At 38.0% G+C, this 27,112-nt stretch overlaps 2 protein-coding genes and 2 non-coding genes across 4 annotated transcripts; 3 read left to right on the top strand and 1 right to left on the bottom strand.

Annotated features, from left to right (window-relative positions):
• Window positions 1-184: 184 nt before the first annotated feature.
• LOC111584024 (cilia- and flagella-associated protein 157-like) lies at window positions 185-11,866 on the bottom strand. Its single transcript, XM_023293277.3, has 8 exons — window positions 11,692-11,866; window positions 10,192-10,463; window positions 9,444-9,567; window positions 9,098-9,347; window positions 4,526-4,626; window positions 3,359-3,509; window positions 2,326-2,468; window positions 185-1,222 (listed from the first exon to the last, which is right to left on the bottom strand). The coding sequence occupies exons 1-8, from the start codon at window positions 11,772-11,774 to the stop codon at window positions 1,120-1,122; spliced, it is 1,227 nt and encodes a 408-aa protein (XP_023149045.2). The 5' UTR covers window positions 11,775-11,866; the 3' UTR covers window positions 185-1,119.
• Window positions 6,707-6,778, top strand: trnac-gca (transfer RNA cysteine (anticodon GCA)). The gene has a single exon. It is a non-coding gene; the product is annotated as a tRNA-Cys (tRNA).
• trnac-gca (transfer RNA cysteine (anticodon GCA)) lies at window positions 8,988-9,059 on the top strand. Its single transcript has one exon. It is a non-coding gene; the product is annotated as a tRNA-Cys (tRNA).
• Window positions 11,867-13,206: 1,340 nt separating the features above from the next.
• Window positions 13,207-14,551, top strand: LOC111584008 (taste receptor type 2 member 40). Its single transcript, XM_023293258.3, has one exon. The coding sequence runs from the start codon at window positions 13,231-13,233 to the stop codon at window positions 14,191-14,193; it is 963 nt and encodes a 320-aa protein (XP_023149026.2). The 5' UTR covers window positions 13,207-13,230; the 3' UTR covers window positions 14,194-14,551.
• Window positions 14,552-27,112: the final 12,561 nt, after the last annotated feature.

The raw sequence follows: 27,112 nt of genomic DNA on the forward strand, positions 1-27,112 counted from the left end.
TGAGAATACCGCCTTTCTGTCAGCCCTACATGCCCTCTGCTTTTCTTTCCCTCTGGGCGTGGTTTGCTGATTGTTAACGCTGATTACAGGAAACTCAACCAAACCTTAAAAATTTACCTCCTGACCACCTCAGAATCAGAACATCTTTTATGCAAACTTGTCGGATTAATGTGATTTGTGAAAATGATTATATAATTTGTTATGCAACTTTTTTTTGTCTGACTTTGTCTCTTTTGTTTGTCTCATTTTGTTTCTTGTTTGTCTTTTCTTGTCTGACTTTCCTCATTTGTCTCATGTTTTTGTCGTTTGGTTTCTCGTTTGTCTCGCTTGTGTTTGTATATTTTTTGTCGTTTTCTTTCTTGCTGTTGTCTTGTTTGTGTCATTTGTCTCTTTTTTTGTTTTTCCATTTTTTGTTGCTTTGTCATTTTTTTGTCTAATTTTTTATCTCTTTTCTTGTTTTGTTTCGTGTGGTTTGGTGATTGTTAATGCTGATTACAGGACGCTCATTCTATGGAAACTCTAGCAAACTCCTGACCACCGGAGATCAGAGGATTGTTTATGCAAAATTGTTTTATTATAATTTGAAACCTGTCCAAAGCGACAAAAAATTACCTAAATTGACCCAAGAATTGCCCAAAATAAATTAAAAACTGCCCATAATTAGTTGAAACTTGTCCACAATGACTCAAAATTTGTTAAAATGAACATTTTTCAGTGGTTTTTGGACAAGTTTTTGTTATTTTGGACAATTTTTAATCCAATTTGAAGTCATGGAAGGAAAGGCCTAATTGTCCAAAATGACCCTAAACTTGTCTAAAATAACTTAAAGTAATTTAAAATTTGTCTGTATGTAAGTATGTTTGAGTTTTGTTCAGATTTATGACTTAAGTTTGGGATCTGAGAATTAACAACGGACATTTTTAACTAAAACGTTTGTAAAATAAATCTAATCATTTAGTAAACTGGATATTTCTAATATTTTAAAAATGCAGTTCAGCAGTTATCTAGAAACTCTATGATCTCTAGTCGCAGGAGAAGCAGGATTAAAGTGACTGAAGCGTTTATTATGACGATGGCCGATGGGATGAAAGCACTTATCTTTCTCTGTGCTGGTTTGGTTCAACGGTCTGCAGAGGTGGAGGCTCGTGATTCTAAATCGGCGTGTTGAGGCGTCGGGTCAGACGGCTCGACCGAGCTGCATGTCCTCAAACTGCCGAGTTTCCTGACAGACGACAAGAACAAAACACTTCAACACTGTACCTGTAGACTGAGACATGACATGTCACATTACAACGCTCATTTCAAACACTTTAACCCTCGTGTCGATGATGCATTGTTGTTGGGACTATTTTGAATGAGATCAGTTAAGTTAATCTCCAGCGGGACTCAGCTTGCAGCCAACTGTTGAGAGGAAACAGCTGCTGTGTGTTCAGGTTTTGTTTTTTTTTTTTTTTTTTATATAAGCAGCATTGCCAGCAGATTTCACACTAGGGATGTCAAGTTTTATTCACCGATCTGAGTCATGTAATATTTAGAATCTGCCCATACAATGTCCCAGTCTGATACCACTTTCCTAGATAATACACACTTCCAAGCACATTAAAACTTATTAAAATTGACCCAATATAAAGGGTAAATGTGGCTATAGGGGGTAAATGTAGTGTTAGAGGGTAAATGTAGTATTAGAAATGTAGTGTTAGAGGGTAAATCTAGTATTAGAGGGTAAATGTAGTGTTAGAGGGTAAATGTAGTGTTAGGGGGTAAATATAGTGTTAGAGGGTAAATGTAGTGTTAGGGGGTAAATATAGTGTTAGAGGGTAAATGTAGTATTAGAGGGTAAATGTAGTATTAGAGGGTAAATGTAGCGTTAGAGGGTAAATGTAGCGTTAGAGGGTAAATGTAGCGTTAGAGGGTAAATGTAGCGTTAGAGGGTAAATGTAGCGTTAGAGGGTAAATGTAGCGTTAGAGGGTAAACATGACATAATTCTGATATCACAATGCCTTTTCTGTCTGCAGCTAACAGACGGGCACCATGACAAAGACTTCAGTGATGCCTAATGACCTCCGACCAGAGTTTATGCGTTAAAGACAAACTTGGATTGACTAGGACAATGTTTAAATATCACACTGACACATATGACAGATTTGTGGCCTAAATCATGTCTGTTTTTGACTAATTCATTGTTGACTGATGAAGCTGCACTTTATTAACTGAGGAAACGACTCAAAATTTTGATTCCTAACATAACTCCAGAAAAGACAGTGGATGTAAACTAAAGATCCCAAGTTGACCACACACAGTCCAGAGGACAGTGATTCCAGTACCTGACTGGTCTGGAGGTCTGTGGTTTCCGTCGTTGAGGAGAGTTGTTGAGGCCGAACCCTGTTTTCCAGGAGATGGCGCTGCTCTCCAGGATCTCCAGCAGCCTCTGCAACTTCCACTGAGTGTCGATTACTTTTCCTAAGTCCTGAAGATGAAGGAAATCACCAGAGTTTCAATAAGAGTTGAGAGACATCGCGATGGGCCACAAACCAAAGCCATAAGTTATAAACCAGCCATCTCTCAACAAAGGACTGGGTTTGTGAGACCATTTATCAAGCACCTATAAGACAGTGATGAGGTCTCTCCCTAGAAAGTCTCACCATCGTTAACATCCTGATTTGGCACATTCACATCCTTTGTTGTGTAAACTGGCAGCTCCACCACCATTACTACTATCGTTGTTGGTGGACCTTCTGGTTTCACAACAATTGACAGCTTGAGGCTGTGAGTCCTGGTCGTTAATGAACCATCAGCCATGTGAGCTGGAATGACTATAAGTCCTGTAACTCCCCATTAGTCAGTTAGAACTGAAGAAGCCTCTTGGATGAAGGTGAAATGAAGCTACAGGAGAAGTCCAGCTGATTTCTACAGAAGCCCTAAGAGGGATCTGCTCTGCTGATATAAAATGGAGGTTAAACTATGAACAGATCAGAGATCGGCTGTAAAGCAATCTTAAATTTACCCCATCATAAAGGGAAGTACGAGAAAGGTGCCCAATAACATTTTAATAAATCGCTGTGTTTATCACTTCCTATATTGACCAAAGGCTGTGCACAAGGTTGGCACAAAAGAGTCTCTACACAACACACTGAGCAAAGAGAAAACCCCAAAAAGCCTCATGTGAACTCTTTAATGAGGATCTTTCTGTATTTCTTGCAACAGCAGATGTTTGTCTACTAAGGAGGTAAAGTGAACATCTAACCTCTGGAATAAAACCTGCTGAACTGAACAATAAGCAGTAAATCTTCCCCTCTGTGGACTGCAGCTCCCACAGACAGTTTGTTGTTTCACAGCTGCAGCAGCTGGACTGTTTACCGTCAGGATGAATCCGAGGATGATGTCTGCTTCCTGCTTGATGCCCTCAAGCTCCGTCTTCCTGCTCCTCTCCCTCTGCAGCTCGGCCTCCAGCTGATCCAACTTGGACGATTTCTGAGCAAACTTCTCAGACACCGAGTTCAGGCGCTGTCTGAAAAGACAACGGAGACAATAAGACAGTGAATTTCACTGGGTTTTGGTTGATTTTTTTGTGAATGTTCTTCAAGAAAATATTAGAAGTTTTACTGATATATATGGAATCACTCTAGATATTTTTAGGATTTTTTTGAAAGATTTTATTCATTTTTTGAAAATATTTACAAGAAATTTTCTTGCAAAATTTGGGAGATTTTTAAAAATAAAATCTTTAAGGGAAACTTTTAAGGAATTATTGGAATTTTCTTCCTGAAGGTTTTGCAAATTTTCAGAAATTTGGGGAATTTTTTTTGCTGAATTTGTTTGATTTTTTTTCAGACAAGGAAACAATATTTTTGGTGCCTGTAAATACAGACAACGGGAGGGTTAAACTCTTTGAGAAATAGGCTTCATATCCTCCCGAGAACTGAGGGGAAAAAGTATCTTCAATGTAACTTTTTTGGTGATTTCTTACGTTTTTGGAGCAAAAACAACATCTCATAATTTTGAATTTTACAAATATATTGTACTCCACTGTAGTGGACAAAAGAACAATTTTCGTGACTGTTTAAAATCCAGAAAACAAGAATGTCAATGCATTTTTTAATGAAACTTAAAGAAACTAAATGAAATAGTGCAAAATTTAAGAGGTTGAATGAAACATAGGTATAAACAACTATTTATTTATTAATACATAGATGTCGTCTACAGGGAATGAGAGAGGAAGTAATGATTATGACTGATTAAGGAAAGCATTATTACTGGGTTTTGTATTATTCTATTTTGGTTATTGAAAATGAAATAAAAATTTAAGTGAAGAACATAATCATTAAAGTTTCAACTGCTCAACTTGGATCTTCTGTTGGAGAATTCAGAATCAGAAGAACTTAATTGATCCCAGAGGAGAAATGGCTTAATTAGAAGTGGCAAACATGAGGTTTGATAGGGGAAACTTTGGCTCTAACATTAAAGTGCACCTTACATGACAACAGCTAGATCTTTAAATGGTAAACAGAGAAAAAACACTTGTACCTGAGACCTTCTGTCTGGTCTGCTGTGTGCTGCTGGGCCACATCACCGTCTCTTATCTCTGCTACCAGCTGCTGGTATTCCTTCTTTATCTGCTGCAACTCCTGAAGAACAGAAGGCGGTGAAGGATTTTGGTGATTTTTGTTTTAACTCGAACAAAGGAGGTCAAGGTAAACAAGCTTCTGTAGCTAACTTTACAAGTGTGTTCGCAAACTGACAGAAGATTTTCATTCTTAGTCAAAAACGATATTATGCTCTTGTAGAAAAATGAAAAATGATTAATTTCGTATACAAAAATATTGTACAAATTTAAATGTTCGCTGAGATAAAACTTCAATTTTTCACCTTTTATTTCTCAAAGTAGTGAAACTAATTAATTTAACTCACTCAGCACCAACAGACTGGAATTTGTCTCTTCTCTGATATCATCTTTCTACTTTAGAAGTGGCGCTGACATTGACACTTCACACAAGCGACTGTGATCTTGGTATAATAAAGGTTTGTCACCGATAATTAAGTGATACTATGAGTTAATGATTACCGCATTATTTGTACAGTAAAAGTCTTATCACTAAGTCAACACAAGTAAACTTCTATTGGTTTTTCTGGACTTCTCTCCTTCACCAAAACTAGTTTCCCCTGTCACTGTTCAGCCTTTTTCTCCCTTATAGCAGAATAATAGTGACATGTAGCCAGACCATTATGTTCTGCTGAGCCAGACTAGTTAAATCCTAACCACTGCATACTGGGAACAAACCACAATAGCTGCTCTTTGAAAGTGCTTTGGCCCAGAGGACAGAACTAAGAAGCAAGTTCAACACAGCTGGGCTTTATTTGTGTAAGTCGGCTCGACAAAAAACAAAATCCCGGTCAGAGTTAACGAGTACCACGAAGGTCGTTATCAACTTTCTTTATCAATTCAGCTTCAAACTCTGTGTGCGTTCACAAAAAGGAGGCGTTTAACCCATTACATGACTCTTCTTCTGCACAAAATCAACTGACAGCTGCTAAAAAAAAGTTATTGAACTTCATATATTCAAACATGATATTGTATTTATTGTATCGAAGTGCGTGTAGGTCGGACACTGTCCCATAATGAAAGAAATCGCTTTAATTTGTGGCCAAATCAAAGTGAAATTAATGTTGTGATTGAATATTCTCTGTAATAAAACCAGTAGAATAACCAGTTTTCTAATCTGTGTTGCAGAGTAAACGGACTCGGCAGCAAATCGGGACCAAATTTAACATATTCAAACAATTTCTGAATTCCTACTTAAATACATGTGTGGTTCCCATGGCGACGCGATGCATACAGTGTGTGATACTGAAACTATGCAGCTTCATTCAGTAGTTTTAGTAACGTACAGATCAACATGTTTGCAAATAAAACATTTTCCCTCAGCTGAGAATCTGTATTGCTCATAAATAATCATCAGGAAACAGTTTGGCTAAAGGAAGACGCTTCTTACAGCCGATTTAAATCTGAAACTCTGAACAGAACCAGATCCACAGCATCAGTTACCATGGAGATCTGGCTTACAGCATCAGTTACCATAGAGATCAAGCAGGTTAAAGTGAAAACCACCTTCATGATACTGAAAACTCTGCCTTGCAGCTCAACGTACCTCCGAACCCACTGATCTTGCTTCATGTCTGGCCTTCACTATTAGTTTCAGCCTGTCAGACGTTTACGCTGCACATGTTTCTGCTTTAAGAGCGGCCTCACGTATCCCACCTACTGTCAACATAACCAGCGTTGTTCACTTCAGCTGTCGCTGGTTTTACTGTTGTGATTGATGGGTGGAAACACAAAACACTACCGGGAAGTTTCATCGTCACAGCAGCTAATGAACAACTGTACACTGCTTCTTCCTCTGTACAAACTGGGATAAAAATCACATGAATTCAGGTTCTAATTGGGCCACTTGCTTGACCGTGGGTCTGAGGACTGTTATCAGTTATATTCTCGCTGTTTGCTCACCTGCTGCTTTTAGAAACTGGTGTGGACAAATAATAAACCGACACTCCCTTTAATACTGTAAAGCTCAGCTGTTGAAATACTCTGACCTCTCTGGACAACAATCTTTTGTAAATGCCAGAAGCACTGGGTTGGGTGGGTTCTGGCGAAACAAAACAGAGACAACAGAGGAGTGCATGATGGGAGAACACAACAGCTCAGTGTGTGGGGGTATAGCTCAGTGGTAGAGCATTTGACTGCAGATCAAGAGGTCTCCGGTTCAAATCCGGATGCCCCCTGCTTTATGCCACACTTCAAAATGTGCCTTATGTCCACATTTCCTCCATCTACATGGTAAATAAATAAATACTACACTTATTACAGGTTATACATGGGTTATTAAACCTCCAGGTAGGCACAGGTTGGAAACCTTTTAGCGTTTCAAGAAAATTTCAGTTAAATACTGTTAACTGGCAACAGCCACAGCATCAAACCTTCCATATAAAGGCCCTTTCACCAATATTCTGCACAAATAATGAACAAAAAAAGCTTGAAAATCACAAATATGGTTATTTTGGGGCCGTATGTTATTGTTTTTTCAGCCTCTGAACTGTAATACCAGCCCTTTGTGACCAGTTACAGTCGTCTTCAAAATAAAACACTATAATAAAGAGCATTACATTCATTTTACGTTTCAGCATTACTTTTTTTTCTACATCTAGTTTATTGCACTTTTAATCATTTTCCATCCATTTGTTCAATGTCGAGCTTTCCTGTAATAACTAACCGTATTTTTTATAAGTTTAAGATGTTTACTGTCAGGAGCACTGTGAAACTGCAATACAGGAATAAGAAAAACAAAATGTTCCAGAGTGCTTGACGGTTTCTTTCACATCAACAAAAGTCCAGTCAGTAATTGTTATGCACAACACAAACATACAGAAGTACAGAAAACTTCCGATTAGTATAATGCTAACTTAACATAGAAAACGCCATAGACAGGCTAGCGCATTAGCGTCACTCCCGTTTTTAAGTTTCCCACACGAGCTATGAACTTTTTCAAAGGACCATCGCAGGTAAGTTTAACATAAAATGTAGGTATTACTTACAGACATATGCTCTTTAGGGTTCAGCAGAGGAAAAACGAATGAGGAATGAAAAACAAAAGTTTGTTTCTCGACCTTTAAAATTTGAAAAAAAAAAAAGAAACTAACTACGGCAAGTCTACATGGACAAAAAGCACTAACAGTATCTTTCAGCATTCACCAATAGTAATTGCAATAAACTTTTAGTTTTTCAAGAAATGTTCTGTTATTAGATGAACAATTAGTACCTCAAGCTAGTCTCAGCTGATTAATACTTTTAGCTCACTACAGTAAAAGCATCAAACTGTCCACATAAAGGCATTTTGACAAATATTCTGCAGAAATAAGAAACAAATAAAGCTTAAAAATTACAAATATGGTTGTTTTGGGGCCATATGTTGTTGTTTTTTCATCCTCTGACCCATAATCCTACAGGTATTCATCAAAATAAAATACTATAATAAAGAGCGTTACTTTTATTTTGAGTGGAATATTTTAGTTTTACCTTTTCATTGACATCTAGTTTATTGCATTTTTAATCAATTTTCCATCCACTCATTAACCCTCCTGTTGTCCTCATTTACAGGCAGCAAACAATATTGTTTCCTAGTCTGAAATATTTTTTTAAAAATCAGTAAAAAAATTCCCCAAATTTCTGAAAATTTGCAAAACCTTCAGGAAGAAAATTCCAATAATTCCTTAAAATTTTCCCTTAAAAGTTTTATTTTTTTTTTTAAAAATCCCCCAAATTTGGCAAGAAAATTCTTGTAAATATATTTTAAAATTTAGTAAAAATCTTCAAAAAAAAAATCCTAAAAATATCTAAAGTAATTCAATATATATCAGTAAAACTTCTAATATTTTCTTTAAGAACATTCACAAAAAAATCAACCAAAATCCAGCGAAATTCACTGGATTTTGGTAGATTTTTTGTGAACGTTCTTAAGAAACATTATTTTTAACATTTCTTCTTTCCACCAAAAAATGTTCAAAGATTTCCCAAAAATGTTGAAAATGTGGACATCAGAAGTTTCACTGTGAATTTTTTTTCCCCACATTTTCAAACTTTAAAACGGGTCAGTTTGACCTGCAGGACGACGCGAGGGTTAAATGTCGGGCTCTCTAGCATCCACCAACAATACATTCAATACATTTTTATCCCTTTTATCCCTACAGCTGTAAAATAGAGTCTTACTTTGTAAGAACATTTTACACCAGAACATGTCTCCTGTATCTCTCTCCACAAATCTTTTTAACAGAATAATTCCAGAAAATATGCTAATTGTTTGCATTTTTCCCCAGCAAATCAGAAGGCTCTTATGATTACGTGACTTCTCACAGGGTGTGATAAAACGCCTTATCAGGGTTGTGTGTTTATGTGAATTAGTTCTCTAACACCAGCGTATGACTAATCCCAGCATGTGGGGGTATAGCTCAGTGGTAGAGCATTTGACTGCAGATCAAGAGGTCTCTGGTTCAAATCCGGATGCTCCCTGGTTTCTCTTTTCCACAGTTTAACAATGGTCCTCTTACCTTGTTCAGCTTGGGTTTCAGAGTGTTCATCTTCAGGGTGTCTTTCTTCACCTCGTCCAACTCCCGGCTCAGCTCCACCTCTTTGTCTTGCAGGGCGTCTCTCTCTTTTGTGAGACGTTCAGCTTGACTCTGCAGGCAGGGAAGCTGCTTCAGTCGGCAGCTGTGTTGTTCCTTCGCCCTCTGGAGGAGGCGCCACTCCTCCTGCTCCTCTGCAACGGCCTCCACAAACTTCTCAATGCTCGTCAGCATCCTGGTGTTGGACGACAGGAGACCAGCGGGTGGATATTTACTGTTTGTAACAACAAACCGAACCAAGATTAAAAATAAAAACAGTCCTGGACTTTACCTTTCCCTCTTCAGAGCTTCTTCTGCCTGCCGGTGGTGGATGGCAGCTTCTTCCTCTTCCTTGTCAATGAGCAGCTGCTTCTGTAAAGTCTCTGCCTCCTTCAGCTGCTCCTCCAGCTTAGATGCTGAGGAGACAGAAGGAGAGTAAAGAGGGAGAGGAGAAGAAGCTGCTGTCGTTTAACTCGACCCACCACACCTTTCCAGCATCAGTCTCTCTGGTGGGTTTTTACAATTTCATAAAAACAGCACTTTCTGTTTACTCAGTTTCCAGCTACAGAAAACGAATCAACAGTTTTTATGATCGCTTTATCATTTAAATTGGTGCTGAAACTACAACGCAAAACACGTCACCTTGGATAAAAGCTAAATGAAATTGTAGAACTGTAGAATTGTATATAACAGATCTCCAGACTGCGAGCTTTTTTTAAGAGTGTACAAGTTGAAATTTCAGCTGGTCGTCTTTGTGCAAGTGAATGATCATTAGATTGTTTTGGTGTCGCTGCATTACTTTTATAACTTCGGTGGCTGCCTGGTGGGTAAAACCAGCTGTTTAGTTGATGTGTGTTTAAAAGATAAAGTGATCTGTAGCTGATTATTTAAAGAGAAAATGAGGGAAAAGGAGGTGGACAAAGAGAGGTCAGGCTAGGACACCAGATGATCAGATCAGAACAGTGGCTAACTGTCAACATCACACTAACTTGAATCGACTCAAAGATGAACTCGGCTCATGTTCAGTCTGACCGTCTCACCCTGAATCCTCCTCTTTGATTCCATCTCATCTCTGAGCTGCTGCAGCTTCTCCATCTGCTGCTGGTGTTTCAGCTTTAAAGCCTCTTCGTCCTGTTTGGCCGTTCGCTGCTGCTTCTGCAACTCCTCCCACAGCTCCGACACCTTCTTCCTCTTAGCCATCATCAGACACTTCAGATGCTCGGTGCTGTTCTTCTTGTCTTTCTCCAGAGCGTCGTACTCAGAGACAAGCTCCTGATTCTGAGCCTCCAGTTTGTCACATTTAAGCTGACACCTGCAAGAAAAAGAGGGACATGAGGGGTTTAATTTTTAATAAAATGATTGCACACTGTGTCTGAGAGTCAAATTAAAACTGTGACCAACAGATGTTATCAGGTCGGTAAAATATAACAATAATTCTATGAGTCAACGTAAAATTTGTTGGGAACAAGTGAATGTAGGAAGGTCTTCTGAGGTTCTACACAAAGTGGAATCATTTGAAAAAGAAAAGGAGATAAAACTAAAGTCAGCTAAATTAACTTTAAGTTAAAAATATAAAAATAAAGTGACGTAATCAGACTAACAGTGAAGATTTGGAAGCACAGCAAAAACAATCAGTCACCTAATTGATTATTAGACAGAAGATTGTTTTCCATATTCATTACCGATAACTGTTAATTGTTGTAATTTTGGACAGTTCTGAGTCATTCTAGGCAAGTTTCAAGACACTATGGTTGGTTTTTATCTGATTTTGGACACATTTTTAATCATTTTGGACAAATTTTGAGTCATTTTGGATAAATTCTGGACACTTCTTGAGTCCTTTTTGGCAATTTTGAGTCATTCTGATCAGGTTTCAAGTCAGTGTAGACAGTCCATCTCATTTTAATCATTCTGGACAAGTTTCACATAATTTTGTACAATTTAGAATTTTTTAAAATAATTTTTGGGTCATGTTCAACAGGTTTCAAGTCTAAATGTCAAAAAACTGGAACCTTGTCTTGCCATATTTGCTATACATCAGATTCTACTGATGTTAGAGCCTCAAAAGTTGGTGAAATGTTGACCAACGACTGTATTTTGGCAGAAATATGGATACATTCATATATATACACTTACAGGAACTTTCTGGACACACAAAACCAGTCTGGTTTGAAGATTTTGCACTTTTTTTCCATTTACAAAAGATAAATAATTAAAGATTTGGCCCAAATTGCTCAAATTGTCTAAAATTACCCAAAATCAATGCAAAATGAACCACAAATACATTAAAACTAATGTGGTTTCTTATAATAATGTGATTTTTTGTGTAATATTACAACGTAATTTAACGGCACAAACTCATGCTAATGCTAACACAGCTAACGGGAAGGAAATAGAGCGGGGTTTTTTATATTTTATGCCTAATTAATACACAAATTAAGACATTTAAAGCAAAAATCTAATACAAATATGTTCATAATGCTTAGCCTACACAAACTATGGGGGTTTTATTTCGACAAAAGAGAAGTTAACGGTCTCACCCCTCCAACTGCTCCTCCAGATACCGAATTTGGACCAAATATAAGGACTTTTCTTGGTCCTTCGAACCGATTTTACTCTCCATAGTTGTGTGTTTGTCACTTTTCTATATCGTTACGGTTTTAAATAGTTAGTTCCGGCTTTTACTTATACTGCCTATTTTCAGGGTATTTTTTGAGGAACATCAACAGACAACTTGAAAAACTAGCGAACGTCGTTGCTAAGTAATGCTGCATTCAGGGACTGCTCCGAAAATTCCACCCAAACAACTATTCACGAATATAATATAATATGATATGATATGATATGATATGATATGATATGATATGATATGATATGATATGATATGATATGATATGATATGATATGATATGATATAATATAATATAATATAATATAATATAATATAATATAATATAATATTTCACAAAGAAACTTTACTGAAAAATCAACAGTGAGAAACACTGGGCTACATAATTATTGAATGCTGCCTTCAGGGACAGTTTGCGAACTCTTTTAAGTTGAATTTTAGTTTATTTTTGTTTATTTCAGTATATTTTAGTGTGGTTTAGTTTAGTTTAGTGTTTTTATTTTTTCCCTTCTGGTCTTTTACATTCTCTGCTTTCAAAATATTCTACTGAAATAAATTCCATCATAATTATTTCTTAATTTTTAAAAAGTGTTATTATTTGTTCAATAGGCACATCAAGGTTTTATACAAGACACAAAAATATTTTGCACAATGCTGTGCAATATCGCTTAAATGTCAAAATTTTCAAAACTACATCACCTTACAGTAATTAAATTACCTCAAAGTTGAACAGTAGGTGTTTCTTCTTTGGTAAAACAAAAAAAAATAACACATACGTTCATACATATGCATAATAGGGGAAAAACTAAGTAAATAAACAACAAAATACATAAATATAGATACATAAAAATGTAGATAATATGACAGGCATAAAATAAGGTAACAGTCAAACATGTTCATAAGTAAACAGTGAAAAAATTACGTAAATTCATACATAAATGAGGAAAAGTAAAAGTCAGATGATGTGGTAAATGTAATAAAAGATAACAAGATGCAGATATTCACACACGTATATAAGAAAACAGTGGGAAAACTAATTAAATAAATACATAAATGAAGAAAAATTAAATTCGGATAAAGTGACAAATGTAAGATGAGGTAACAAGACCCAGACATTCACACAAGTACATAATAAAATAGACTGAAAACTGCAGAAATGGCATAAATAAAGAAAAATACATTTAAATAACGTGGCAAATGCAAGATAAGGTGAGAAGACAGACGTAAACAACAACAGAACCGTCACATTAATCTCTAATTGCTCCGTTTGCAGTCGACTTCTGTTCTATAATTAAAGAAAGCAGTGAGGTGACTGATCTCCCTGACGTCTAATTTCTGCTTTAATATGCACCAACGTTCACTAGAGAGAGGCATGCTGGGTATTTTAATGTTCTCTGCCCTGTGAGGATCATTCGTCTGTGGAACTCTGAGGGATGCGGCGGCGTCCACCATGTTGGGTTCTGCTGAAGTGAAGCTGTGCGCCACCTTCGTCCTGCTCGTCCTCGGAGCGCTCGCCAACGTTTTCAACCTGGCGGCCACGCTGGCGCAGCAGCCCGGAGGAGGCGGGACCGTCGCCGTCGTCATCTGCTTCATCTCGCTGGGCAGTGTCCTGCTGCAGATCTCCACTTTCGTCCTCGTGGCGTCCGTCTGGGTCGGCGTCCTCTGCTGGCCGGACCTGCCCTTCTTCTTCTGCCTCGTCCTGTTCGTTTGGCTCAGCAGCAGCTCCGTCAGCTTCTGGTCGGTGGCCGGGCTCAGCGTCCTCTACTGCGTGAAGGTGGTGAGTTTCTCCTCGGTGGTCTTCAGAGCTCTCCAGAGGAACAGCTCGGTCGTCCTGAACGTGGCCTTGACGGTGACCTTGCTGATCTCCTGCGTCGTGTTCGCCCCGTTCTTCTACCTCCATTTCCAGAAAGAAACTCTTCCCAACTCCACAGAAGGGACTTCTTGTGTCATCAGGAAGCCTCTGTTCCCCGCCTGGGTGGACGTCCACGTTTATGTGGTGGTCTTCATCTCCTACCTCGTCCTCGTGCCGTTAGCGATCATGCTGCTGACTTCCCTGAGGCTGGTGGTGTTCCTTTGCAGACACACCTCATCCATGCAGAAGAAGAAGCAGCAGCATGGTGGATCTAATGCTGCAGAGTCCTACCTTCTGGTCTGCAGGCTGACTGTAGCTCTGGTCTGGGTTTACTTCACCACACTCCTCCATATCTCCCTCTACTACTTCCACGCTATCTTCGCCTCTGGGCTGAGCGCCGACATGCTCTTCCTCAGTTTGTCTTTTTACTGCGTTGCTTCTGCGATGCTCCTCACCTGCTCCAATAAAAACCTGAGAGAGAAGCTCAGTTTGCTGCTCTGCAAGAGAAAGACGAAGGCCAGGAGTGTTAAAGATAAAGAGGAAGTGACAGCCACAATTTGATGAGTTTAATGCCTACACTCAACATTACTTTCCTTAACAATACATGACTCAAGTAGTGTAGATTAACGGTAGTACTTGGGTGTTTCACCAGGTCATTGAATACTGTAATGATCAGAGAAGCTGTCACTCAGACTACAGTTCATGTTGGCAAGCTGAGAACTGAAGGTGTTTAGCTAGCAATGGGCACAATGACAAAGACTTCTGTGACACCTAATGACCTCTAGGCAGAGCTGGAGTCAACAGGGTATTATTATTTTGTGACTTCCTTGATGTTCTTCACCTGTTAAAACAGAAAACTTGAGAGAACCTCAGTGAGTTGCTCTACAAGAGAAAAATAAATTCTAGAAGATTTGAAGATTAACAGTTTGATGAGTTTCATGTCTACACCCAATATTATTTTCCTTAATAATACATGCCTCAAGTAGTGTAGATTAGCTGTAGCACTTGGTTTTTCTACCAGGTCATTGAATACTGTAGAGACCAGAAGAGGCATCACTCAGACTACTGTTCATGTTGGTAAGCAGAGAATTGAAGGGGTTTAGCTAGCAATGGGCACCATGACAAAGACTTCTGTGATGCCTATTGACCTCTAATCAGAGCTCATGTGGCTGAGATGAGTTGGAATCAAAAGGGTCTTATTATTGCATGACTTCATTGATGTTCCTCACCTGTTAGAAACAGAAAACTTGACAGAAACTCATTGAGTTGCTCTGCAAGAGTAAAGTCCAGGAGTGCTGAAGATAAACAGGAAGTGCAAGCAACAGTTGGACTGAGATTTATATAGGGTTAAGTTAACATGTGCAGGAATAAAAAAAAAAATTCTGTGCATCTTCCTGCAAAATGAAGCTGAATCAGGTGTTTCACAGCTTAAGAACAGCAAATTTCCAGAGTACAGAAGAGGACTTATGGTGCATTTGGACACTGACTATGGCAACGCCCAGGTTTGGATTTATCATCCAGTAGGTTTCAAAGCAAGGACTCACTCAGAGGTTTGTGCAGGACAAGGGACACAATCTGTGCACCAGTCTGACTGACAAAAACTGTTTTAACCCTCGTGTCATCCTGCGGGTCAAAATTAACCCGTTTTAAAGTTTGAAAATGTGGGGAAAAAAATATAATTTCACAGTGAAACTTCTGATGTCCACATTTTCAACATTTTTGGGAAATTTTTGAATATTTTTTGGTGAAAAAAAAGAAATGTTAAAAATGTTTCTTCAGAACATTCACAAAAAAATCAACCAAAATCCAGCGAATTTCACTGGATTTTGGTTGATTTTTCTGTGAATGTTCTTAAGAGAACATTAGAAGTTTTACTGATATATATGTAATCATTTTAGATATTTTTAGGATTTTTTTGGAAGATTTTTACTCATTTTTGAATATATTTACTAGAATTTTCTTGCCAAATTTGGGGGATTTTTTTTTTTTCAAATAAAACTTTTAAGGGAAATTTTTAAGGAATTATTGGAATTTTCTCCCTGAAGGTTTTGCAAATTTTCAGAAATTTGGGGGTTTTTTTTGGCAGAATTTTTGCATTTTTTTCAGACAACGAAACAATATTTTTTGGTGCCCCAACAGGAGGGTTAAGTTTATACTGTATAGTAAGTGACGGGTTTCCATGGTGTTGCAGTTCTTAGTTATCACCACCAGAGGGAGGTAAAGTCTGCAGAATCCTCATCGTCTTTTTTAGCTCCCATCAGAAAACATTTCTCTGTGCAGCTGTTTGCAGAAGTTTGTACACTTTTTTCATGTGGAAAGAAGTAAATATAATCCCTGCAGCAAACTGACATTCTTTCTGTATATGATAATGCTTGTTTTATTAATAGAAAAACAGAAACTAATTAAACAACAATAGTAGCATGTGCAAAAGTGTGTCCTTGTAAAATCTGACAACTTCATCAACTCCTCAAAACATTAACTGACCCATTAGAAAAGTATTATTAGGACTTATCAGTGGATGACAGTTGGAGTGCTGATGAATTTAAAGTTTTCACACCCTGTGGTAACACACATCAACCCTAGTGTCTGAAAATGAAGTTAATTGATGCCTACAAAGCAGGAGGAGGCTATAAAAAGACATGAAAGCGCCTTCACGTTGCAATTTTCCACTGTTTTAAACGTCATTAGGAGGCGGCAGTAAAGAGAAACCGTGGAAGTCAAGACGAGGTCTGGAGGTTGAAGTAGGACCCTCATATGGCCGCAAATGAGCTGCAGTTCCGTTCGTGCAGCACTGAAGCACAAACAGGGTCATCAGGAAATAACTTTGCCTGAGAGTTGGTCTCAAAAGTCACTGTCTGGAGGATGAAATGCAAAAACATGGAAACAAGCGTGTTAGATGAAGCTAAACTGGAGCTGTTTGGAGGAAGAACAGAGCAGAGTTGGAGTGCAGAAATATCGCTCAGACAGAAGGAAGAATTCCACCAAATATCAGCAAGTTCTGGATGGAAATGTCCGGCAGTTTGCCAAGAAAATGAAACTGAAAAGAGTTACGATCCAAAGCAGAACTCAAAATCGTGTTCGAACTACTTCAAGAAACAAACTTCAGTTCTCTGCCTGAAACATCTCTTAAATCTGCAGAAATCTGATGAAGATTGCAAAGAAAAATCACTGAAATTGTACAAAAATACTCTTTTTACAAGCTGCGATTTCTGATAAATCTGGTAATTACTGCTGTGTTTAATAAAACGTACCTGCATAAACACTTACTGTGGAGGTTGTATTCACATCTTTCTGCACCTTCTGCATACACCTGTACCTGAAGGTGAAACACAGTTTGATTTACAGATGTTCCTCCTCCTTCCTGGAATCCAGCTGTGAGAAACTGACGTCTGTGAAGCAGTCGGAGGTCGACGGCTTCATTTAATCAGACGTCCTGAAGTCACGTCAAACAGCTCATTGTAGGTCATTGCAGAAAACTTATGAAACCACTTGGAGTCAAATTACAACAGCAGAAAATCATCAAGCACCACCTGAGGAGATTTAGAAAGAAGTAGGAAAACAGATATTCACACCTGAGTGCAATAATAAACAGATTAACGTATTGTTTTGGGCCACTTTTTTTGGCTTTAAATCTTCATTTTTATCTCAATTTTTGAGCTGAAGTAATATTTGTGCATGGAGAGCATGTTTAACAGACATATAGAACAGGTTTTATCTCAGGTACGTTCATCTTTTACAGGATTTTACACACTGGTCATATCTTAGTCATGAAACTAGAAAGAAATGGACGCTGTAGCTTTATTATTATTTACTGGAGGATTTGACTGCAGGAGTATTTTGTAATTCCAAGGTCATGAGTCTGTCTGCAGCATGTAATGAGGATGAGGTAATCAGATTACAAAAATAAAGTACTTACAGTCAGCCCAGGGCCCAGACTTCTGCTATTGGATTGGACCAAATATTGAAAATAAGTTGTTTGAAAGGAAATAACTGAATCTCGGTATGTGTTGCTCAAAACGTTTCAGTAGGAAAAATCGAAAATATTCAGATTTCAGCAAGATATTTGTTCAAAAAGATATTATACTCTCTCGTTTTGAGAGATTTTGAGAATTCCTTATGTTTTCAGAAGTAGGAATTTTTTCTGTTTGTATTTATATATTTTTTCACCCTCAAATACAAGATCTGCAGAAATTTAACTCCAGCAGCCATGAAATTTGGTGAGGACTAAGACAGAATAGTTTCCAGTAAATCTAAATGATTAAATGTCTCCAAATGATGATTTTTTTAAATTACTGACATTTGATAACTGAACAAAGTGCAAAATTTTCCCGACATATCTTCCCTAGAAAGTTCCTGTAAGTGTATATATGGATGGATCCATATTTCTACTAAAATCCAGTCTTTGGTTGGCATTTCTCCAACTTTAAGGCTCTAACACCAGTAGAATCTGATGTGTGGAAAGACAAAGTTCTATTTCTTTAATATTTTGACAAAATGGCGATGTGGACTCGACCATAGGACAATGAGTGTGTTCACATAAACACAACATAAAGGCTCCTCGACATTCTGTAACACCAACATACAGACACCTATGAACACCAATTTCTGTTTCCTACCAATGAGTCCATGTCAACATTTTGTCAAAACATCTAAAAACCGGAACCTTGTCTTGTCACACATCAGATTCTACTGATGTTAGAGCCTCAAAAGTTGGTGAAATGTCAAAGACTGGATTTTAGTAGAAATATGTATCCATCCATATATATATACACTTACAGGAACTTTCTGGAGACACAATACCAATCTTAGGTAAAAATTGTGCACTTTTTCCCCATTTTAAGGGCCAATAATAAAAGATTTTGCCCAAATTACTCAAAAAAAATCTAATAATTAGTCCAAACTGACTCACAAATGCCCACAAACAACACAAAAATTGTCCAAAATAACTTCAAATCTGTCCAAATTGACCCAAAAATGGAATAATATTAGTATTGTCATGTGTCAATATAACTTAAAAGTGGAACCTTGTCTTGTCAAACTTTCCATACATCATACATTTTTAATGGCCAATAAATATTCATCATTGTAATTTTTGACAATTTTCAGTAATCTCGAACAAGATTTAAGTCATTTAAGATGATCCTTGTTGTTTGTCGACCAAATCTTTAGAATATTTTATGGTTTTGAGTCATTTTGGACCTCAAAAGTTGGTGAAATGTTGACCAAAGACTGGATTTTAGTAGAAATATGGATCCATCCACATAGATATCCACTTACAGGAACTTTCTGGGGACACAATACCAGCCTCGGTTGAAAACATGGTTTTCTTTTCATTTTTAAGGCACAACAAATTGACATTTTTGACCATTATGAGTCATTTTGAAGAAGTTTTAAGTTATTTTGGACAATTTTTGAGTCTTTCTGGACAGGTCTCAAGGAATTTTGGCCAAATTTCTAATAAATTTGGACAATTTTAAGTAATCTTGGACAGGTCTCATTTCTATCCTACTGATGTTAGAGCCTCAAAAGTTGGTGAAATGTTGAACAAAGACTGTATTTCTTGTAGAAATGTGGATCCATCCATCCATATATATATAGACACTTACAGGAACTTTGTGGGGACATAATGCCACTTTAGTTTGAAAATTTTGCACATTTTCACATTTTCAATGGCCAGTAAATAAAAATTTGTCCTCTGCTGGAGCCATTAAGTCATTTAGATCTGCTGAAAACTATTCTGTCTGTGTTCTCACCAAAGTTCATGGCTCTAGAACTTTGATTTTTGAAGATACTGAACCTTTAACTTGGCTGTCCAGGTAAGACGTATGCTTGAAGGTGAAAATAAGACAGTTTTCAGATCTGAAATTACATGAAATTCTCAAAACTCAGCCAAAATATTTGACAGAAGTTAGTTTTGGGTCCCAAATACCCAAGAAGTAAATTCTGAACTAAATCTGAGATGGTTAAGCAACACCACTATTTGACATGGCAAAGACTGACTCAATGGACAACTACACAAACTGAAACTGCTAATGAAGGCAGCATGATTTGGTTGGAAGTTCTGTAAAAGGTCAGACTTTCTCAAACACTTGTCTTTCTCTGTTATATCTTCCAGTGAAAGATAGAAGGTGAAGTCAAAAAAAACATAGAAAAAAAAACGTAGAAAAAGTCGCTATAAAACTGCAAATCTGCACCTACAAGTACCATTTAATGAAACTGTGTGAACTTCCTGTTTCAGCTGCAGATTTCACCATTTCACCATCTGCGACATCAAACTTCTTTTATCACAGAAATTGCAGGAAATTGACTTTTTGCTGACGCCAGCCCTGAAAACGGGAAAACTCATTATTTAACCGCAGAGGATGCTGGAAACCCAGATTAGCAGCAGCGGCGGAGGCGGGGGCAGCAGCACACCTTCGCCTTCGAACCTTTGGCCCTTTTGTTGTGGCGAGGACCTCCAGGGGTCGGCCGGGGTCACGCCACAACCAGAGAACCAAGGTTAATGCCTCCAAACCCGCTAATAACCCCCACCGCAGCCCCAGTAACCCCCTCCAGGGCCGCCTTCCCTCCGTCCACACGTCTGGTTTGCATTAAACGGACACATGTGGTCTTTGTTTTGAGAAGTGCGGCTGACACGAACCCATAACCGGCAGAACGAGCGGCAGATCGAGGCTTTAACTCTGTTCGGGGACTTTAAACAGGACGTATGGTAATGACAGGAAGCGAATGATTCGGCTAAAGCCCTTCGTTAAGGATGGGGAATCGAGTCGGCTGCCAAGATACGAATCTCCGAGCTTCACAGTCGCATGTTGCCGGAAAACCAGGACGGTTTCAGTGTCCTCGGCTGAGACTTACGCTCGGAGCTGCTGCACAAAGACTCAGTGTTCGGTTGATGGACACATGGAGGATGATGGACAGGGATCAAACCTGTGACCTCGTTTTATGACCAGACAATTTATTTACCCAGCAGACCACCCTGCAGCAGCAAACAGCCCCATGATGCTCTAATGAGGCTTCTCAAACAACAAGTCTGGTCAGATTACAGATAGATCCTTTACTTGTAGGCGGAAAATCCAATGGAAACACCAAAATATCTATTAACGCTCCAAAATATATTGTTTAGGCTCAACAAACATAATCAACACGATAGTTTGAGTCAATCTGTTTGAGTTAAGACGACTTCTAATGGGATTATGTTCAACCAGTTAGCTATATTGAGTTAGAAATGAGCATTTCCTCTTAACAATTGGTAGCATAAACACAAATCTTTCAGTTTATTACTCATGAAAATTAACTTGTTCTAACTAGTTTTTCCACATTTTAAAAAAGGAATTCTTATGTAATGCGGACCGAATTGCTGTTATGATGAACACAAGGTTTTAAGTCCACAAATACTTAAAAAAAATAACTTGCTCCTTTTAGATTTTCTATAGTAACAGCTTGAATCACTCATTTTGAGTTCAAACAACTTCTAATAGAATTATGTTCAATCAACAAACTATGCTGAGTTAGGAGAATTAGCCTTTCCTCTTGAATTAACCATGTAATAACTGGTAGCATAAACATAAATCTTTAAGCTGATTACTCATGAAAATTAAGTTGTTCCAACTAGTTTTTTTCACATTTTTAAAAGGAATTCTTATGTGATGCGTACTTATAACTGCTGTTATAACGAATACAAGTTTTTAAGTTGACAAATACTTTTTAAAAATTGTACTTGCTCCAATTAATTTTTCTAAAGGCTCTTAAATGTATCCTAAAAAATACAACAGTTGGAATCAATCTTTTTGAGTTCTAAAAATCTGCAATGGTATTATGTTGAAGGAAGAAACTATATTGAGTTAGGAGAATTAGCATTTCCTCTAGAATTAGTGGTATTTTTTGGTACCACTTAATAATTGGTAGCATAAACACAAATCTTTAAGTTGATTACTCATGAAAATTAAGTTGTTCCAACTAGTTTAACCACATTTTTGAAAGGAATTTTTGCATGTGGCGTTACCTAATTACTATTACAATGAATACAAGTTTTAAGTCGACAAATGTTTTTAAAAATTAACTTGCTCCAATTAGATTTTCTATAGTAACAGTATGAATCAATCTTTATGAGTTAAGACAACTTCTAATGAAATTATGTTGAACCAACAAATTATACTGAGTGAGAAGAATTAGCATTTCTTCTAGAATTAATGGTATTTTTTGTACCACTTAAGAATTCACAGCATAAACACAAGTTTTTAAGTAGATTACTCATGAAAATCCACTTGTTCCAACTAGTTTCTCTACATTTTGTATTGCATATCTAACTGCTGTTATAATGAACACAAGCTTTTAAGTTGACAAATATTTTTTAAAAATTAACTTGCGCCAATTAATTTTTTTACAGTCTCCTAAATGTATCCTAAAAAATACAATAGCTTGTGTCAATCTTTTTGAGTTTGAGACAATTTCTAATTAAATTTTATTCAACCAACAAACTATAGTGAGTTACTTGAACTAGCTTTTCCTCTACAATCAAAGGTATTTTAATTATATAATAATTGGTAGCAAAGAACACGTCTTTAAGTTGATTACTCAGTAAAATTAAGATGTTCCAACCGTTTTCCACCTTATTTATAATGAAATTTTGTGTGTTATGTACTTAATTATTATAATCATGAATACAAATTTTTAAGCTGACAAATGTTTTAAGATATTAGTTTGTTCTGATTGATTTTTCCACAGTCTGCTAAATGTATCCTAAGAAAATACAACAGTTTGAATCAATTTTTTTGAGTTACAACAATCTCTAATGGAATTATGTTGAACCAACAAACTACATTGAGTTAGGAGAATTAGACTTTCCTCTAGAATTAATAGTAATTTTTTTTGGTACCACTTAAGAATTTGCAGCATAAAGTTTTAAAGTTAATTGTTCCAACTAGTTTTTCCATGATATTTAAGAGGATGAGTTAGGCACTTAATTATGAAATCATGAAACAAAACTTTCTCCAATTAGATTTTTATTAGTGATTTTGGGTTTTTCATGCTTTTGTTTATGCAGTTTATGCAAAACCCTGAACTCAAGCTCAAGTCAATTTCCTTAAGTTACCTCAATTTGGATTTAATTATCATTATTTACAGTTTTGCCCTTGTTTTTTACTGTTAACATGTAAATTAATACTTTAAGAAAATATTTTACCAGTCATTATCTGTTATTTAACAATACAGGAGAAATGGGGAATATTAATGTTTATTAACTGCATTTTTTACAGTGTATGGCCTTAATTCCACTTCTCTCTTTGCATTTACACCTTGTCTACTGATCTTATCTGAACTGATGCTAAAGTTAAACCAGCAGCTGTTGTGTTTCTGTCTCGTCAGCATCTTTAAGGAAACTTCAGAAACACAATTCCAGCAGCAGATGTGATGAGGTTTAACCAACAACCCTCATCACACACCAGCTCGGCATGAGCTCATCGGAATGAAATGCTGAGCACTTTTGTTGTGAACCTTTTTTCTTTTTTTTATGGTTTATGAATTTTTACCAAAAGGGGACTGCCGAGCTTCATCGTGATCATCTGAGCATGTGATAAACAGACCGAAGCTTCCATTCAAGACGGACCAACAGCTGCTGCATCAGGACCAGATGGGGACAACAAAACATTTTCTGCCGAGAAAAAAGAAAAGAAAAACAAAGATCCTCGGCCTGATTTCACCTGGACAAAGACAGGAAAACAAGGACTGGATGCAGGCCCGGAGCTGACTCACAGCTGGCAGATAGAAATAAATAATAGGGTTGTTTCAGATAGTGGTTAGACAGATAGTAGTTGTTTAGAGATTATTTATTTATTATTCAGGACCCAAAACTATGCTCTGTAAAAGATTTTTGCAGATTTCAGATTCAGCAGCTGAGATGTTGAAGACTATTCATACAGCAACTGTGTTTTTTTTTCTTCACCAGTCCAAGCTTTATGGGAAAGTGACAATGAAAGAGAAAGCTACTGTTGAAAAAAGCTCTTAAATCTTGACTAGAGTTCATCTGGAGGTATGTGGGAGACTCTGAAGTCAACTGGAGGAAGGTTCTTTGGTCTGATAAAACCAAATGGAGTGTTTCAGCCATCAGATTCGGCATTATGTTAAGTGGAATGGACACAAATCACTGAACATCATGTGAAGCATGGTGGTGGCAGCATCATAAAATGAATCATGGTGGTGGCAGCATCATAAAATGAAGCATGGTGGTGGCAGCACCATCATGTGAAGCATGGTGGTGGCAGCATCATGATGTGAAGCATGGTGGTGGCAGCATCATGATGTGAAGCACGGTGGTGGCAGCATCATCATGTGAAGCATGGTGGTGGCAGCATCATCATGTGAAGCATGGTGGTGGCAGCATCATGTGAAGCATGGTGGTGGCAGCATCATGATGTGAAGCATGGTGGTGGCAGCATCATGTGAAGCATGGTGGTGGCAGCATCATGATGTGAAGCATGGTGGTGGCAGCATCATAAAATGAATCATGGTGGTGGCAGCATCATAAAATGAAGCATGGTGGTGGCAGCATCATCATGTGAAGCATGGTGGTGGCAGCATCATGATGTGAAGCATGGTGGTGGCAGCATCATGATGTGAAGCACGGTGGTGGCAGCATCATCATGTGAAGCATGGTGGTGGCAGCATCATCATGTGAAGCACGGTGGTGGCAGCATCATGATGTGAAGCATGGTGGTGGCAGCATCATCATGTGAAGCATGGTGGTGGCAGCATCATGATGTGAAGCACGGTGGTGGCAGCACCATGATGTGAAGCATGGTGGTGGCAGCATCATCATGTGAAGCATGGTGGTGGCAGCATCATGATGTGAAGCATGGTGGTGGCAGCACCATGATGTGAAGCATGGAGGTGGCAGCATCATGATGTGAAGCATGGTGGTGGCAGCATCATGATGTGAAGCATGGTGGTGGTGACTTTTAAACGTCAATTTCAGGTTTTTTCTACATGGACTTTACTTTGCAGAAATCTGTTTTCACTTTGACATGAAAGAGTCTTTTTTAGGGTAAATTCTTCTCCATAAAGCCAAACTAAACTGACCACGACTCAGTGTTAGAGAGGGTAGAACTTCCTGGTAGGTGAGTTCTATATAGGCCACTGACCTGCCGCTCCCTACAAACACCTCATCCATGTAATGAGCAAGAAGGAATCACAAAAGATTAAGAGAGCAAACATGATAACACCTCCACAGAGGGCTGAACTGCAATGACTCAACATACAACTGATTAAACTTGGATGTTGCTGTTTAACTTTGTGCAGCGGTTGTCTGTTAAATTCCATGCCTTCTTCCTTCATTATCATTGTTATGAGAAACTCCAAGTTTTCAGCATTTCCTCTCTACTGGTGTCACTCAGGCAGATTCCTGAGTCTTTATTGGACTTGGCAGTGACTTGGATCCTAATTTCGAGGCATATTTCTTCTCTAACTGCGAGCTGCTGTCATGTTTTTGGCGTCTTGCCAGCGCTTGTAAAAAACAGCGAGGAGGAAAACATATTGGGACCATCTGTGGGGAACATGAGATAGCTTGTTTATATAATTCACATGACGATGGCTGGTGCAGCACAGGTTGGTTCCTTTAAATCTGCTCACTTTAGACAATAATGTGGAAAGTTCAGAGTGAATGAAGTAACAGAGCTGCCGGAGATCAAGAACACTTTCGTTTCAAACACAATAAAACTATATGGAGTGTGATCAAAACCCAGTAGATCTCAGCTGGAGCTACAATATTTCTCAGATGTCCGCCTCAAGCTGAAATTATCTCACTGGTTTTGTTTCAACCTTAATGGATGGACGCAAATATACACTTTGTAGGTGCAGTAAAACAAAGCCATGACTAAACATCAATGACAGCTTCTTTAATCATTAACATGAAACAATTGTTCTTTTAATTAACAACTATTCATCACCTCTCAGCTTTACTTTATGTTCAGGGCAGTTTGTAGGGCTGGTTCTGAAAGATGCTGGATCATGAAGTCTTAAAAATGTAATTAAAGAAAACATTAAAACCATATTTTAGCATTTTTTGAGTTAATATTATTTATTATTCAGACACTAATCTTATCTGAACTGATGCTGGAATTAAATGATGTGAAGCGTGGTGGTGGCAGCATCATGACATGAAGCATGGTGGTGGCAGCATCATGACGTGAAGCATGGTGGTGGCAGCATCATGACGTGAAGCATGGTGGTGGCAGCATCATGACGTGAAGCATGGTGGTGGCAGCATCATGACGTGAAGCATGGTGGTGGCAGCATCATGACGTGAAGCATGGTGGTGGCAGCATCATGACATGAAGCATAGCGGTGGCAGCATCATGATGTGAAGCATAGCGGTGGCAGCATCATAAAATGAAGCATGGTGGTGGATGCATCATAAAATGAATCATGATGGTGGCAGCATCATGATGTGAAGCATAGCGGTGGCAGCATCATGATGTGAAGCATGGTGGTGGCAGCATCATAAAATGAAGCATGGTGGTGGCAGCATCATGATGTGAAGCATGGTGGTGGCAGCATCATGACATGAAGCATAGCGGTGGCAGCATCATAAAATGAAGCATGGTGGTGGATGCATCATAAAATGAAGCATGGTGGTGGCAGCATCATGACATGAAGCATAGCGGTGGCAGCATCATGATGTGAAGCATGGTGGTGGCAGCATCATAAAATGAAGCATGGTGGTGGCAGCATCATGATGTGAAGCATGGTGGTGGCAGCATCATGATGTGAAGCACGGTGGTGGCAGCATCATGATATGAAGCATGGTGGTGGCAGCATCATAAAATGAAGCATGGTGGTGGCAGCATCATGATGTGAAGCATGGTGGTGGCAGCATCATGATGTGAAGCACGGTGGTGGCAGCATCATGATGTGAAGCATGGTGGTGGCAGCATCATGATATGAAGCATGGTGGTGGCAGCATCATGATGTCAAGCAACTTTGCTTAGACAACTACTGGTGTTAAAGGAAGAGTTTTTTTCAGTTATTTCAAATTATATATTCTTCTATTTTGTGTTTCTGTGCATTAAATAAAAAAAGGTTTCAACTGTACTTAACCTAGCCTAGCTTAACTAGGCTAACCAAGGGCTACCAGCTAGCATGGCTCTGTCCAAAGTGAAAAAATACATCTACAACACCTCTAAGATTTGTTTTTATAAAAATGTTGTCTAGTTTGTTAAGTATATAAACAAAAGCACAAAGGGAATAAAAAGAAAAACTGAAAACAGAAATTAAAAGAAAACAGCAACAGAAAACAACAAAAAATGACACAAAACAGTGACAGAAACTATGACAGAAAACAGCAACTAAAAACAGCAATGGAAAAAACAACTGAAAACAATAACAGAAATCAGCAACTGAAAATGAAAGTAAACAGCGACTGAAAACGAATGCCCATTTCAGGAATGCCACATTTTATTTCATGAAAATGTAGATTTTACAACAATTT

This window comes from Amphiprion ocellaris, chromosome 6 (genome assembly GCF_022539595.1).
Source record: "Amphiprion ocellaris isolate individual 3 ecotype Okinawa chromosome 6, ASM2253959v1, whole genome shotgun sequence".
NCBI lineage: Eukaryota > Metazoa > Chordata > Actinopteri > Pomacentridae > Amphiprion > Amphiprion ocellaris.